Here is a 14,669-nt window from a genome sequence, read left to right on the forward strand (position 1 = left end):
GTACATTTCAAGTGATGAATGTTGTGGTCAAGTTTCATCAAAATTGTGTGTGTAGTTTTGGAGAAGAGAGCAAATATCTATTTTGGGGGGTTCAAGCCCACGCACCCCCCCCACCCCACCCGTAGACCCTTTAATGAGTGCAGATTTTGATGCGGTCGATACACTTTGGTACATTAAGGTGATGAAGGTTGTGGCCTAGTTTCATCAAAATCGTGTGTTTGGTTCAAGCGATAATGACTGAAGTGTTTACGGATTGACTGACTCACTCACTCACCTCGGGACACTGCTCGATCACATCAGTTCACCTGACTAAAGTCCAGGTGAGCTAAAAACGCAAAGGTAAGAGATTCTATTTAATGTTGTCACTTTAAACAGCAGAGTGTGCATCAAGAGATCCAAATTGATCGTATATAAAGATATCAAAACCAATTTTGAAGATGATACCATTACCACAACAATAACATGTGGGCATATTGATGATGAAGACAGCAAAAGTGGGTGAGAAACCAATCAGAGGTAGATTTTAAATACAAAACTCATATTATTCATGATGAAGAAATAAAATACAAGTGTTCTTGTTCAAAAAAGTTTTGACCAGCCTCTGTGGCGTAATGGCTTGAGTGTCTGCTCCGAGTCTAGAATGTCGGCGGTTCGAACCCCAACAGTGTCATACTAATACCAAAGACTTTAAAAATGGTACATGCTGTTTCCTTGCTTTAATATGCAGCATTTAAAAAGGATAGAGCACAGACAAACAACTAGAGGTTGGAAATAATAGTTCGGGCATTGATGGGTCGAATGGCTTCCTTCTGCATCTTATACCCCTAAGAGAAATCCAGAAGACCCATAAGACCCCCAAAGACCAAGAAAACCTTTTTAGAGCCTTGAGAAACCGAAGACACTTTGAGACCCCTAAGACCCTTTAGACCCAAGACCATTTAAGACCCCCCCCAATACCCTTTAGACCCCGCTACATCCTTTAGAACCCTTAGACCTCGAGGACTCTTGAGATCCTCTTCTACCCTTTAGAACCCCATATAACCTTAGACTCCTCTCTACCATTTAGACCTTCATACCGTTTAATACCCAGAAGACCCCTTTGACCTTTTCATCTTTGGACCCTTTGACCTTTCCAACTTTTCAGACTTCTGACCTTTACAACTCGACCATTTAGACCTTTCATTTAGTACATCCTTCCATTTATTTGCCACCCAAAACAAGTCCTGGCAAGGGTCTGCAATCTCTGATTGCTCTTTCATGTTATTATTACAGGGCCTTCAGAAAGTATTCACACCCATTGACTTCTGTCACATCTTGTGTTACAGTCTGAATTTAATTTTTTTGTCACCGATCTGCACAAAATACCCCGTAATAACAAAGTGAAAACATGTTTTTCGAAATTTTTACAAATTCATTAAAAATGAAAAGTTGAAATGTTTTGCATCAATAAGTATTCAACCTCCTGAGTCAATTCTTTGTATCAACACCTTTGGCAGCGATTACAGCTTCGAGTCTTCTTGGGTATGTCTGTATCAGCCTGGCACACCTGGATTTGGGGATTTTCTCCCATTCTTCCTTGCAGATTTGCTCAAGCTCTGTCAAGTTGGATGGGGAGCGTCTGTGAACAGCAATCTTCAAGTCTTTCCACAGTCTCAATGGGATTCAAGTCTAGGCTTTGGCTGGAACACTCAAGGACTTTCACATTCTTGTTCTGAAACCATTCCAGTGTTGCTTTGGCTGTATGCTTTGGGTCATTGTACTGTTGGAATGTAAATCTTCACCACAGTCTGAGGTCTTTTGCGCTCTGAAGCAGGTTCTCCTCAAGGTATTACCTGTATTTGGCTCCAATAATTGTTCCTTCTATCCTTACAAGTCTCCCAGTCCATGCCACTGAAAAGCACCCCCAGAGCATGATGCTGCCACCACCATGTTTCACGAGAGAAATGGTGTTCGATGGGTGATGAGCTGTACTCAGTTTCTGCCAGATGTAGCGCTTTGCATTCAGGCCAAAGAGTTCAATTTTTGTATCATCAGACCACATAATATTATGCCTCATGCTCTTTGAGTCTTCCATGTGCCTTTTTGCAAACTCCAGGCGGGCTGTTATATGCCTTTTTCTCAGAAGTGGCTTCTGTCTGGCCACTCTCCCACAAGGCCGAGATTTGTGAAGTGCTGCAGAGATTGTTGTCCTTCTGGCAGGTTCTCCCATCTCAGCCAAGGAACTCTGTAGTTCTGTCAGAGTGGTCAATGGGTTATTGGTCACCTCCTTGACCAAGGTCCTTCTTGGCCAGTTTCTCAGTTTGGTCAGACGGCCAGCTTGGGAAAGAGTCTGGGTAGTTCCATAATCTTTCCATTTCCTAATGATGGAGCTCACTGTGCTCTTGAGAACTTTCAACACGATAAATTGTTTTATGCCCTTCCCCAGATCTATGCCTTCTCACAATTATATCTCAGAGTTCTACTGACAGTTCCATGAACCTCATGGTGGAGTTTCTGCTCTGACATGCACTGTCAACTGTGTGACCTTATATAGAAAGGTGCGTTTCTTTCTAAATCATCTAATCAATTGAATTGGCCACAGGTGGACTCCAATGAAGTTGTAGAGATATCTCAAGGATGATCAAAGGAAATTGGATGCACCTGAGCTCAATTTGTCGTGTCATAGCAAAGGGGTTGAATACTTATTCACTCAAGCATTTTAGCTTTTCATTTATAATTTGTAAAAAATTCTAAAAAAAAAAAAATTCCACTTTGACATTATTGGGTATTATGTGTAGATCACTGACAAAAAAATCAAGTTAATCCACTTTAAATTCAGGCTGTAACACAACAAAATGTGAAAAAGTCAAGGGGTGTGAATACTTTCTGAAGACACTGCATGGTCAAATCTTTCTGCACAGCCCTTGATGAGGCTTGGTGTTTGAGGTTTAAAATAAACACTCCCTGCAATGAACTGAAATAATTAAGACCGTCAGTCATATCTCTTTTAAGTGCTATGGTTAAGGATGAGTATAATAAGGTTAGATTTATGATGTAAAGATATATTTTCACATATCCAGCATTGTGACAAGTTGTGTTTCTGAATAATTAGCGAATTTTCCTATTCTTAACTGTTATTTATCAGGGCCCATAAGCAACCACATGATTTTGGGTGTGGTTCCGCCTTTAGGGCATAGTTACTATTGCAGGGTGTGCCTTGTTGATGGTCAAAACTCCTGAGCACGTGACACCATGAAAACATACAAAAACATTAAACAGGTGATCCACCTGTGATGGAACAAATATGTTTCCATGTAAACTTCATGGCTCATTAAAAAGCTCGACAGCAAAGAGTGCAAGGTTCAACATGGTAACTAAGTGATGGAACAAGTGCACATGATGGAAACAAACCTAAAAACATATACCAGTTTAAAATTAAAATCAGACAAAACAAAAGTAGAATTGGACAAGCCGGGAGGCGACGATGGTTCACGAGCGGTATTTGACGATATAGATTGTTTCATAAGTCAAGGATGAGACAATGTGATACTTTTTGACCAAGTTATAAAAATGATCAACATGATGTGGTACGAGTGACAGGTTATTAGCTGCAAAATGTCGAAAACCCGGTTTCGTTCAACAACTTTCAAAATTTGACCTTTGCATAACCTTTAAAGGTCACAAAACAATGTTGTGGACATTAAAATAAGGAAACAGGATATGTGCTATAGCTTATTGGAGTTAGTTCGTCAAAGAAGGTCGAAAACCCGGTTCGATTCCCACAACTTTGAAAATTTTACCTTTGTGACCTTTAAAGGTCAAAGGTCAAGGATTATGACCTTTGGTGCAAAACTTCCTCTGGAACATTCCAGGAACAATATAACGTCATATAGGCTATATGGCATTTCACACTCTTCGGATTATCCATACTTTGATGAAATCAGCGAAAAAACAAACTTGAAGGGGGCGCCACGGGCAAGGTGTTCGAGAAAGAGCAAAACGGTTTAAAGACTTTAGGTGGGGAATGACCTCAAGATTATGCGTAAAAAAATATTGTCATCCTCGCTCTCAAGTATGGGCGGTCGTATGATTTTGTTAGGGTTTGGGTTAGAATCAAAATTCGCAATTTTCCAAGTTTTTGACCTTGTGACCTTGACCTTGGGACGAAAATGAAAAATCGGACAATGACAAGTTTTAGATAATTCATTTTGCTATTCAAATACCGAAGAACCCATTCCATTCCGTAAATTCCCTTGGAGAAGATAGATTTTTAATCCGACTACCCCCTAAAAATGGCTATTTTTTGGGTGTGGCTCTGCCCATAATGGGCGTAGCACGCCCTCATCCAGGAAAACACAATACAACTAGAAATTGATATCTAACACATAACCAAGTTTCATCAAGATCGGATCAAAGTGCACGGATTTATGATCTGGACAGACACACAGACATAACGAATATAGTGGTCACTCTGGCTGGTGCTCGTGAACCAAAAAACAAAAATTACAAGTGGGCATGGCTCCGCCCACAATGCGCAATCTTAGCTGCTACCCTACTATCTGTCACCGCTCATTTCTTCAAAACCTATCTTCTCCCTCAAAATTGACCGAATCAAACTGAATTTTTTATATGTTGTACATATGCCCAATGCGCACAGTTTCTCGAGCGGGAATTTCGATTAAAAAAAAAAAAAAATCGAGAAAAAATATGACAAAAAAACAAAAATTACAAGTGGGCGTGGCTCCGCCCACAATGGGCGTGGGACGCCCATCGCCAGGAAGACAAAACTAAGCATTGATATCAACATCATATTCAAGTTTCATCCAAATCGGATCACATCCCACGAAGTTGTGCTCTGGACAGACAGACATACATACATACATACAGACACACAGACATAACGAATATAGTAGTCACTCTGGCTGGTGCTCGTGAACCAATAATCTTGCACAAATAACTATATAATCGCTGAACAGAAAGGCCTCTATGTTCCTTACCATTTATTGGCTTTGCACATATTTAACTAGAGAGTTCAAGAAAATGATACTCTGCCCAGTGAACTCAAGTATTTACTTCAATTTTAATAAAATAATGATTTTAAAGATCATTAAAAAAAACAATCCAGAAGTTTAGCACGACTGAAGCAGTCTTATACATCACCCTTATACACTGTAATAAGACGATGTTGAGTCGCAGTTTAGGAGATGGAGGCTTTATTGATCATCAGAGAATGCAGCACCAATCGGTATCGTACATCGACATATCGGCAGTCTTTTCTTCACCCGGATACTGCACCCTCTCGCATGCCACACCCACTTTCCAGGGGCTGTGCTTGACGGCTCTGATTATATACACCACCCTGTAGAACTTGTCCAAATACTGCAAAACTAGGGGTTCTTTGGATGTATTATGAAGGTGATCTGTGTTCTCCAGTGTTCAAGTATATAATTAAATTTAAATAAAGGTTTAAAGGTGTATAAAGTAATTAATTCTGAGTTTCGCCATCATTTTAGCCAGTAACTATTACATCACTCTATCTAACACGTCACATTACTTATTCATGCCTGTTGTTTGTGTCCTTTATAACATCCTTAAAAACAAATTTTCCTGTTTAGAATTATTTTCAATTCTATTTGACTGCCAAGCCGGCAGAGAAAAAATATTATCTCACTCCTCTCCATGTGCATGTGCAATCAGGACAAATTTAGAGCCAAAGAAAAGTAAAACGGAAAAATTGTCTTTCTATTAATGTTCGGATTCGTGTTCAAAATATAACATTCAATTTTAATAAGTTGCTCCTCGATTATAAATTGACGACCACAAACTGATAAGGCAGACAGACAGACAGACGGATGGACATGAACCAATTGCTTAAACCCGTTTTTCCACTTTGCATTCACGAGGTACTAACCTCACAAATTGGCATGCTTTTGACATCCATCTCTCTTAACCATGCATACCTTGCGAAACTTCTCCATCTGCTTGAAAGTATCTGGGTCAAGCTCCTGCGATATGTCCTTCATCCATAAAAGGGCTCCACGGTAGTCCGTACGTGCCTGCTCCATGCGGTTTACTGTGAGAAGGGTATCCGAGATGGCACGATATCGGAATGTCTCAACTTCATGACGCATCCGAGTGAGTGGCTGCAACAAAGCCAGCCTGAAATGAAAGAATGATAGAGATAGCTCAGGATGATCATACAAAAGCTATTAATTATGCCTTGATTAGAGGGCTTGAAACTTTAGGTCTCACAACAACAAAAAAGACATGGCATCAAAATTAGGAGTGACAGTGTAAAAATATTTGCAGCTCTCTATCACGTTGCATCTCGATCATAAGTTCACAAAAAGTAAAATCTGAAAGGATAACCAATACAGGACTGTATGTCTTAATTTATAAAATGGTTCAGAGGTGAAATGTAAAGCCAGTGGGGCTTGCAAAGCAAATGATGTCACTCTGCTTGGGTTTGTCCAGAGGGATGTCCTGCCAAATCAAGGATCACAGAAAAGACTCAAGCCAAGTTACTGCATGATTGAAACACACACACAAGGCAATGCAATGCAGAAGAAAAGGAGGGAGATGAAGAGGAATGTGAGGGCCAATGAAGAAGAAGAATCAATCAAATTAAATTTTTACACTGCACCTTTCATGGAAAAAAAACATTAGATGCAATGAACAGAATAAAAGAAAAAAGATAAAGAAACTGCATGCACTGAAAACTAAAATTTAGCATAGAAAGTAAATAAAACAAAGACAAGAACGTTAGGGTGAAGGAGGATGGGATGATGACCCAAAAGTCGATGAAAAACAAAACAAATGCTGTCTTAAAGGAGGTTTTACAAATACAGTAGGAGCAGAAAGAACATAAAGATGATAAGAGAGTTCAAAGGCTGGGGAGCGAATCAATAAAAAGGCCAACCACAGACCATTTTCAATCTCGTAAAAGGCACAGTATCGGGACGAATATGTGCAGAACACAGAGATTGGACTGGATTAGAAGTGTAAAGATCAGCAATACATGATGGACTAAGACCAGCAATACATGATGGACTGATGGATTTGGCTTTATAAGTGGCAAGCATGATTTTATAGATGATTCATCCTTGAATAGAAAGCCAATGAAGCTACTTTAAGAATAGGTGTGATATGACAATATTTTTGCGACTGTCGAACAATCATTGTGGCATAATTCAGAACCAATTGAACATAATGATGTGAACACGAAATAGTGAGCTACAACAGTCAAGACATGGAATGATTAAAGAGAAAACCAAAGTTATAGCCCTTTTCTGATCAATACAAAAACGGACTTTGGCAACATGTGTAACTGGTACATTGTAATGTATAGTTGCATCGTTTGGGAATAAGAGTATGAAAACGTCATGTTAAATCCTATCCTACTATATAAAATAAGGCAATGTCTATGTCTTTTCTTTATGGAATCCAAACGGATTAGCCAACCTCCACCAAATTTTGGATTCGTGCTTGAGGTACCCAGGGTCAGGTCAGGGGCATTAAATACCTCCCCCCCCCACCCCACTCCCTCGGTCCCCATGATTGTGGGGAGAAAACTCGTAGAAGAGTGCAAATGGTTGAGCCACTGACCTCTGCTGGAGGGAGGGGTTATGTCAGGTGGGAAACCCAATTCTGAAAAGAAATCATCTCGTTCCCAGAGGAAGCAGGTATGACGAAGTTATCTCGTTCCGTCAAGTCGTATCCGACTTCTGGTGACATTCATGATCAGATTTCTACAAACATTCCTATCCTGCACTGCTTCCCAAAGTTCTGGCAGAGACAGATTGGTGGCAGCCTTTACCCTGTCCAGCACAAAGTCTGCCTCTTCCTCTTTTTCTCTCCTCAACCATATCCAGCATGATTTGACTAGTCTGTGTAAATTGTAAGATTATATAGTCCAAGAGCCTGGGCACATTTATTTACCTGTCTGAGGCCATAAGGTTCGACGATGTTTTCTAATTCAGAATTTTATGCAGATTCAGAAAATCCATTTCTTAATGGTCAAGCCTCTGCGTTCTTTGTGAAAATAACGTTTTCTTATTGTTATGGGTGGTGTTTTTGGTGAAAGTGAGAAAAAGCGTTTTGATCGACATGATACAAAATTGCCAGGCGACATGGCCATATAGGGTATCAAATCATAGGTAGTGACCTAAATAATACAAACATGTATAAACAACATCATTACATTGTGTTTAGGTGAATTCATAGGCAGTTTTAGCTCAAAATAGTTGATAATAAAAATTCAATCGCTCGTACATATTTGTATCAAAATATCTACATGATAACTTTATCTTTCTCAGACCAGCTGTTATTGTTCCAGTTACATAACAAGTGTCTGGTATAATTAGAAGTACTAGTACGGGCCCGTAGGGGCGGGCCCGTATGTGCGTAAACGACGACTGGATTGGGGCATTATTTCAATTAAATTGGACCAACCGTATCATAAATGGCCATAACCAGGGAAACATACTCAGGTCCCCAGCGTCAATTGTGACGTCATATCAAACGAAGAAGAATTGTGTTGTCCTGTCATTGGTCAACAGATAAATGGCCGTAACTTGGGAACCGCTCGTCCGATTAATATCAAACCTTGAAAAGCACATCCGCGGGGCCCCGGCAATATTCCTGGCAAGTTTCAGTCAGATCGGACCGTCGATCGTGCAAAAAATAAATAAATAAATATTAATTGTGACGTCATTCGTGACGTCATAGCACCGTGTCTTGTCATTGGCCGACAGATAAATGGCCATAACTTGGGAACCGCTTGTCTGGTCGATATCAAACCTCGAAAAGGCACATCTGCGGGGCCCCGGCAATATTCCTGGCAAGTTTCAATCCGATCGGACCAGCGGTCATCGAAAAACGGCGGTCGCAGACAGACAGACAGACACACACACACACACAGATTGCTGGAATTATAGATAGATTTAAATGAAAATACATAAAGGAAAATGAATATTGACAACAATGTTTGAACACGGCTTTTCTGGTTTTCAGGCAAGGCTGACAATGCAGCTGCATCACACAAATATGAGTATGAATTGTCATATTTATGATAAGTTTAAACATACTGATATTATTATTGAATTTCCAAGGTGAAATAGACAAGTGCATTTGAAAACCATTAAGTGTTAGCTTAAGAACCATAACCATTAATATATCTTCTGCAAAGTTTCTAGCTTAACCATCACCAAGCAAGTATGTATGGTACAATCAAGCATGATATATGTTTGTGCTTTTTTGTTGTTGAGATGTGTCACTAATTGTTCAAAGTCATCTTCAGATTCATCTGAGGAAGAGTTGTATTCCACTTGGTCATCATCATCATTGGTCAACTCTGCATCTAAGTCATCATCAATATGATTGCATAAGTCTTCTGGTACTTGTCGGCCTTCAAACCACTTTAGGGCATAATGGCCATCCTTGAGTATCCATCCATTTTCCTGTGGGTCCCAGCTGCAGGAGTGTGAGATTATTGCTGTTTTCCACACTGATACGACCAGATTGGTGCGTTTCAACTTCTCAAGTAGTACAGATTTGCAAGGAGGCAGGTTGTTAGGATCCGTTCCTTTGATTTTATACAAAGGTTGAAACCAGTTCTTTGGGGCAAAATGTTGGTGAAATAGCGCATTCCTGGCTAAATTGACGGATGTCAGATGTGGTTTCCCATACAAGCTACACACAATAGCTTCAAAGTCTGTCAATAAATCTAGTGGTATGACAGGAGATTCACCAAGTTTCTTGAATGCTGTCAAGAACTTTTCATTTTTTTTCCATCAAAGCCAGAGGGCACACTTTCCCTTTGTGTAAGAAACTGGCTGTAAAGTCACAACCTGTGAAGGCATGCAGTCCTGCAATGGCACCACACAACTGTGGGCCCATACTAGTAACTAACTGAGATACATCAATGTTTCTTCTGGTGTTGTTGGAGCTAATTCCAACATCAAGCCATAGATGAGCTGGTAAGAGGTGGCTATGTGTGAGCAAAATAACAAGGACATCAGTGTCCGAGGCCTGATAATAATGTTGCCATCTTCGAGAGCATCACACATATGTTTTATGTGCCAAATCAGCCTGGTATCTGCCTCCTGATGATTGCAAAACAGACCGGGGACCTCTTCCATCTGGACTTTGTCATCAGTTACTTCATATTTGTATGCTTTCTTACCCAGTCTTTACACTCAAAGGAAGTGGCATACTGCTTAACACATATTATTGCATCATCTTTAGACATATTTCTGTTGTACAAAACATTACCCTCCTTGTTACTGGACTTTCCTAACACCAGATCAGTTCCAAAATGATGCAGTATCTTTTCAGATAATAACTGAACTTTATATGCTGCACCATCAAGTCCAAAGTCATCCAATATTGATTTGTAACAAGCATGAATAGAAGTCATGAGCTCAGCATGCTTGCCATCTATGACATGTTCTTTTATGTACTGGACAATCATCTCAAAGGCTTTTGTATGAATGTCCCTTGATTTTTCCATAATCAGTCTTTTCACTTGATGAATCTACTGCCCTGTGGGCTTTGTTGACATATGCTTTACGACAAGAATGGTGATATTTGACTTTCTTTGCAATAAAGTTCACATGTCCAATTTTGGCAAGAAGATGTGTGTCCTGAAGTATAATCGCAGCATCTTTTATGGTCTGCTCAGCATCTTTTGTTTCACAACTGCCTATCAATTGAACTTTATGATTCACAGTTTTACGTTTGTTGTTACAGAAGATACAAATGTCTTGAAACACCCCAGATGATAAGGCTTCCTGATGCTGTATATGTGATCTTAATAGTTTGTTTGGCAGATCTGTTAAAGGTGTGCTAATGGGATTAACTGTGTCTCCTGTAGTTTTAGGAACTGCTGTGAAATTTTTGTAACAGATTGTGTGATATCCTATACTGTCACTGTCATTATAGTCTGTGGGTAAACTTGCACATACTGATGAATATTTGGAGCTTGTACTGAGTTTGGATAGTCTGGAAGTTTTAGCAGCCATCAATTTATCCAAGGTTCTACTGTAAAATGGTTTGATTTCATCTTTGCTGCGATGTCCCGTGTGCAAAACACATGAACGTGCTATTGATGGTGTAGCCATTTTTACCAGGTCAGTTTCTGAAAAATACAACAAGCACTCAAAGTAAATTTACAGCAAAAACTTCTTCATTGCTCTGGACATGCTTTAACCACCAAAGGTTCTATGTGGTCAGCAGAATTGGTGCACATCCAAGACATCATTATTAATACTAGTCGACTTTTTATACAAAGGTTTGGAGTATTTCATGATGAAAATATAGCACAGATTAATTTTCAAAAGACCTTTAATGCGAATGTTCTATTGACAAGGGTACAACAATTCACTAGATATATAACGCCAACCCCAGTATGTACGAAAGAATGTACACTTATTGATTTTTCCAAAATGACATCAAGAGAATGGATATTTTTCTCTAATTTTTGGCCATAAACAGCACTAATAACCATAAGGATCATCCCATATGCCATTATTTAGATATAGTAACCTTCCCCAGGTCATTAGCTTTAATTTGATACCCTACATGCCTAGGTTGCCATGTGATATTGGATCATGAAAGCTGAAACTGATATTTTCTATTTTTGGAGAAAATGTTACCCACAACAATAAGAAAATGGTATTTCTCTCATAGAACGCAGAGGCTTTGGCCATTAAGAAATGGATTTTCAGAATGTACACAAAATTCTGATCTAGAAAAGAACCTCAAACCTTATGGCCTCAGACGGGTAAATAAAAGTGCCCAAGCTCCTGGTCTAATAGATTTGGTGAGTAGAAATGTTTATGTTGAACAAAGGTCACTGCAAAAGCTTGGATATTCTTGAGAGCCGCTGGAGAACTGACGAAGATTGTCCGTTTTTATCCCATTCGAGTGAAGAAATTAGTGTTTAGCCGTGGTTGATGGCACGCAAAGGGACAAGGAACAAGTCAAAGTAAGATTTATTGGATAAAAAGACAGAAATTGGGTATCATCAGTGTAATAATGAAAGACTTTTGTCGGCAAATTATGTTATTAAGTGGCGAATACAAATGGTATGATAGATGTGGGTCGAAGAACTGAGTGTTCAGGAACTCCATTCAATATGTAGAAGTCAAGAAAACTAACTAGGAGAGAAGTAGTAACCTAAAACACTATGATGTATACAAACAACCAAAAAGTGGGAAAATTTTCTCATTCTCCTTGTTGAAGAATCAAAGCATTTACTAAATGATTATCATACTTTGTAAACTTTTGCATAGTTAGAGAGGTATTTACCATCAAGGGAATGAAAAAAGTCTAACATTGGACTTGTGTTATATACTTTGAAAGAAAGTTTAAAATTTTTTAAAGGCAGACAAATTAAATAAGTATCGTATAGAGAGAGAGGGAACATTATTAAAAATACATAATCAGCACTGGGATTATGTATGAAATTAAAGCTTGCAATAAAATGTTGTACCAAGGTTTTAATGAATATAGTCTGATTTTAATATTTACTGCAGAATGCTGCACCTTGGAACACAACATAATTTTAACTTGTTTTGTGGTGGGTGTGGGTGTGTGTGTGTGTGTGTGTGTGTGGGTGTGTGTGTGTGTGTGTGTGTGTGTGTGTGTGTGTGTGTGTGTGTGTGTGTGTGTGTGTGTGTGTGTGTGTGTGTGTGTGTGTGTGTGTTTGTGTGTGTGTGTGGTTTGTCAGTGGGGAAAGACTGGTTAATAGAGCAGAGCCCAATGAACAGACAATTCAAAGGATGAACAACAAAGACTTGCTGATTGAATGGAATAAATGGAATATGTTTGTCCTCTTTCATTGTGCAGTGTTTGGGAGAGGCATGGGCTGGGAAAGGAAGGGTTCCCCTCCTCCGTTTTATGATTATAACCCTCCCCACTGCCTCCCCCCTTACCCCCCACCAACCCCTCATCCCTAAATTCCAACCTAACTCTCCATCCCCACGAAGATGCTTGCCCCTAGTTCATGTCTTCCTGGATTAGTGGGCATTGTATTGCAAATGCGCAAGAACATGCTGTTAGTGTTAAACCCCTACATTATTTCCTGTTATATTTGTCTGCCCCAGTAAAGTATATTGTTGTGGTTCTGCAAAACCACATGCTTCTAAGGCAATGGCACCCAACATACAGTGATACCCAGGCAGTTATTTCATTAGTATTAGTGTAGTTAGTCCTTTCTTTATGTCTAGTGGGTTAACGGGACGAATTGCATCGCGTGGGACTCGTAGTTAGGTCAAATAAACATCACTTTGATCCGTACTCTGACCCTTTCCTTTTAGCCATAGTACACAAAAAGCATGCAAGCACAAATGCCATTCAACGGACAAATTGTTTAATAGGCACACCACGATGCCTCCCCTGGCTCAGATCAACCTTCACACAACGTTGCACTCAGATCAACGTTGCACACAAGACAACCTTCCTCGGGAATTTGCGTGCCATTTTCCATTCAAACCAGTGTGGCAATTCTTAACCAGCACCTCACCTTACTCCTCACCTCGCTCACCAAATCTCACCCCTTTGATCACAAACGCCTCCCGGACACGGGAAAAATACTTCCGCACCCCCTCATACCTCTGCATCGCTACAATTCACCACTCTATTTCACGCACCGTGCAGCATCGGCCATTGTTCTTGGCGCCGCACGATGCTCGACCACGCTACAGACGCTATATTCTCCACCGTATCTTACCTGGAACGTCTCGGGTGAGCGTCCAGAATTATTATAGCCCTCAACCAGTCATCAGAACATGACAAGACCGTAAACAACAAAGAGGGGTCGTGGGAAGGTCGATCCAGGGATTTGGTTCGGGCCTCGAATGTGCATTGCGGCTCGTGAAGGAGACCATGGGTAGCGGAGAAAGTTCGCTACCATCCTACATACAACTACACTCAGTGCACGTTTGGGGCCGGGGTGCCAGCTTGGGGAGCATGCTCGCCATGTTTGGTCGGGAGCTCTGATCTGTGCCGAAGCTGGTGGGCATCTGAACTGGTTTCCGGTCCCGGAGCCTGGCGGGGCATGACTAGAGCTGCTGTGGCCCAATAGAGGAGCAGGATTTGGGCACAGCGTGTCACTTTCCAGATCTCGCCCCATCCTTCGCCTGGGGCTTATAAAATGGAGTAGCGTGGAGCCGTTGAGAGAGCTTCTTCTTTAAGAACATTATCCGTGTGCCACCGCCGTCCTGAGAGAGCTTATTAGTCGAGAACATTATCTGTGTGCGACTGCCGTCCTTCGAGAGCATGCAGTGGACTCCCTGCCGTGCTGTCGACGTTCCGCCACCCCCGTGAAGCCAGACGGGCTCACCACCGGCCACAGATGGCAGACCAGTGCGGAGTGCACTTTGCCACGAGTCCCGACAAATAAACAAGGAGGAAATAACACCATATCATGAGGTGGGAGAGTCATATCATGAGGTATCGCTCAGGCGGAGCGTCCCACAGAGGTACACTTACAAATACAGATCTTTACACAGTTAGATTAGGGGTCTTTCTTCTCAAACATCTATTATCCTCTCTCTATACACCCCTCTATCCCTTCTACTGTGGACGCACAAAGAAGAACGTGTTACTGATTCGCAATCACATTTTCCTCTGGCATGACACCACACCCCTCACGTCGCATACATCACACCTCCCACTCCCACACCATA

The 14,669-nt window shown here is 40.7% G+C and overlaps 1 protein-coding gene across 8 annotated transcripts in view; it reads right to left on the minus strand.

Annotated features, from left to right (window-relative positions):
- The window catches only part of LOC147032039 (islet cell autoantigen 1-like), a 146,479-nt gene that overhangs the window by 47,566 nt on the left and 84,244 nt on the right, over positions 1-14,669 (minus strand). For all 8 annotated transcript variants that reach the window (XM_085869321.1, XM_085869319.1, XM_085869314.1 and 5 more), the window contains one exon: positions 5,940-6,138. In XM_085869321.1, the coding sequence (XP_085725447.1) occupies positions 5,940-6,138 (199 nt within the window). The remainder of the gene's footprint in view (positions 1-5,939; positions 6,139-14,669) is intronic.

Source organism: Eptatretus burgeri, chromosome 2 (assembly GCF_056783735.1).
Source record: "Eptatretus burgeri isolate ZD-2024b chromosome 2, Ebu_testis_v1, whole genome shotgun sequence".
Lineage (NCBI taxonomy): Eukaryota > Metazoa > Chordata > Myxini > Myxiniformes > Myxinidae > Eptatretus > Eptatretus burgeri.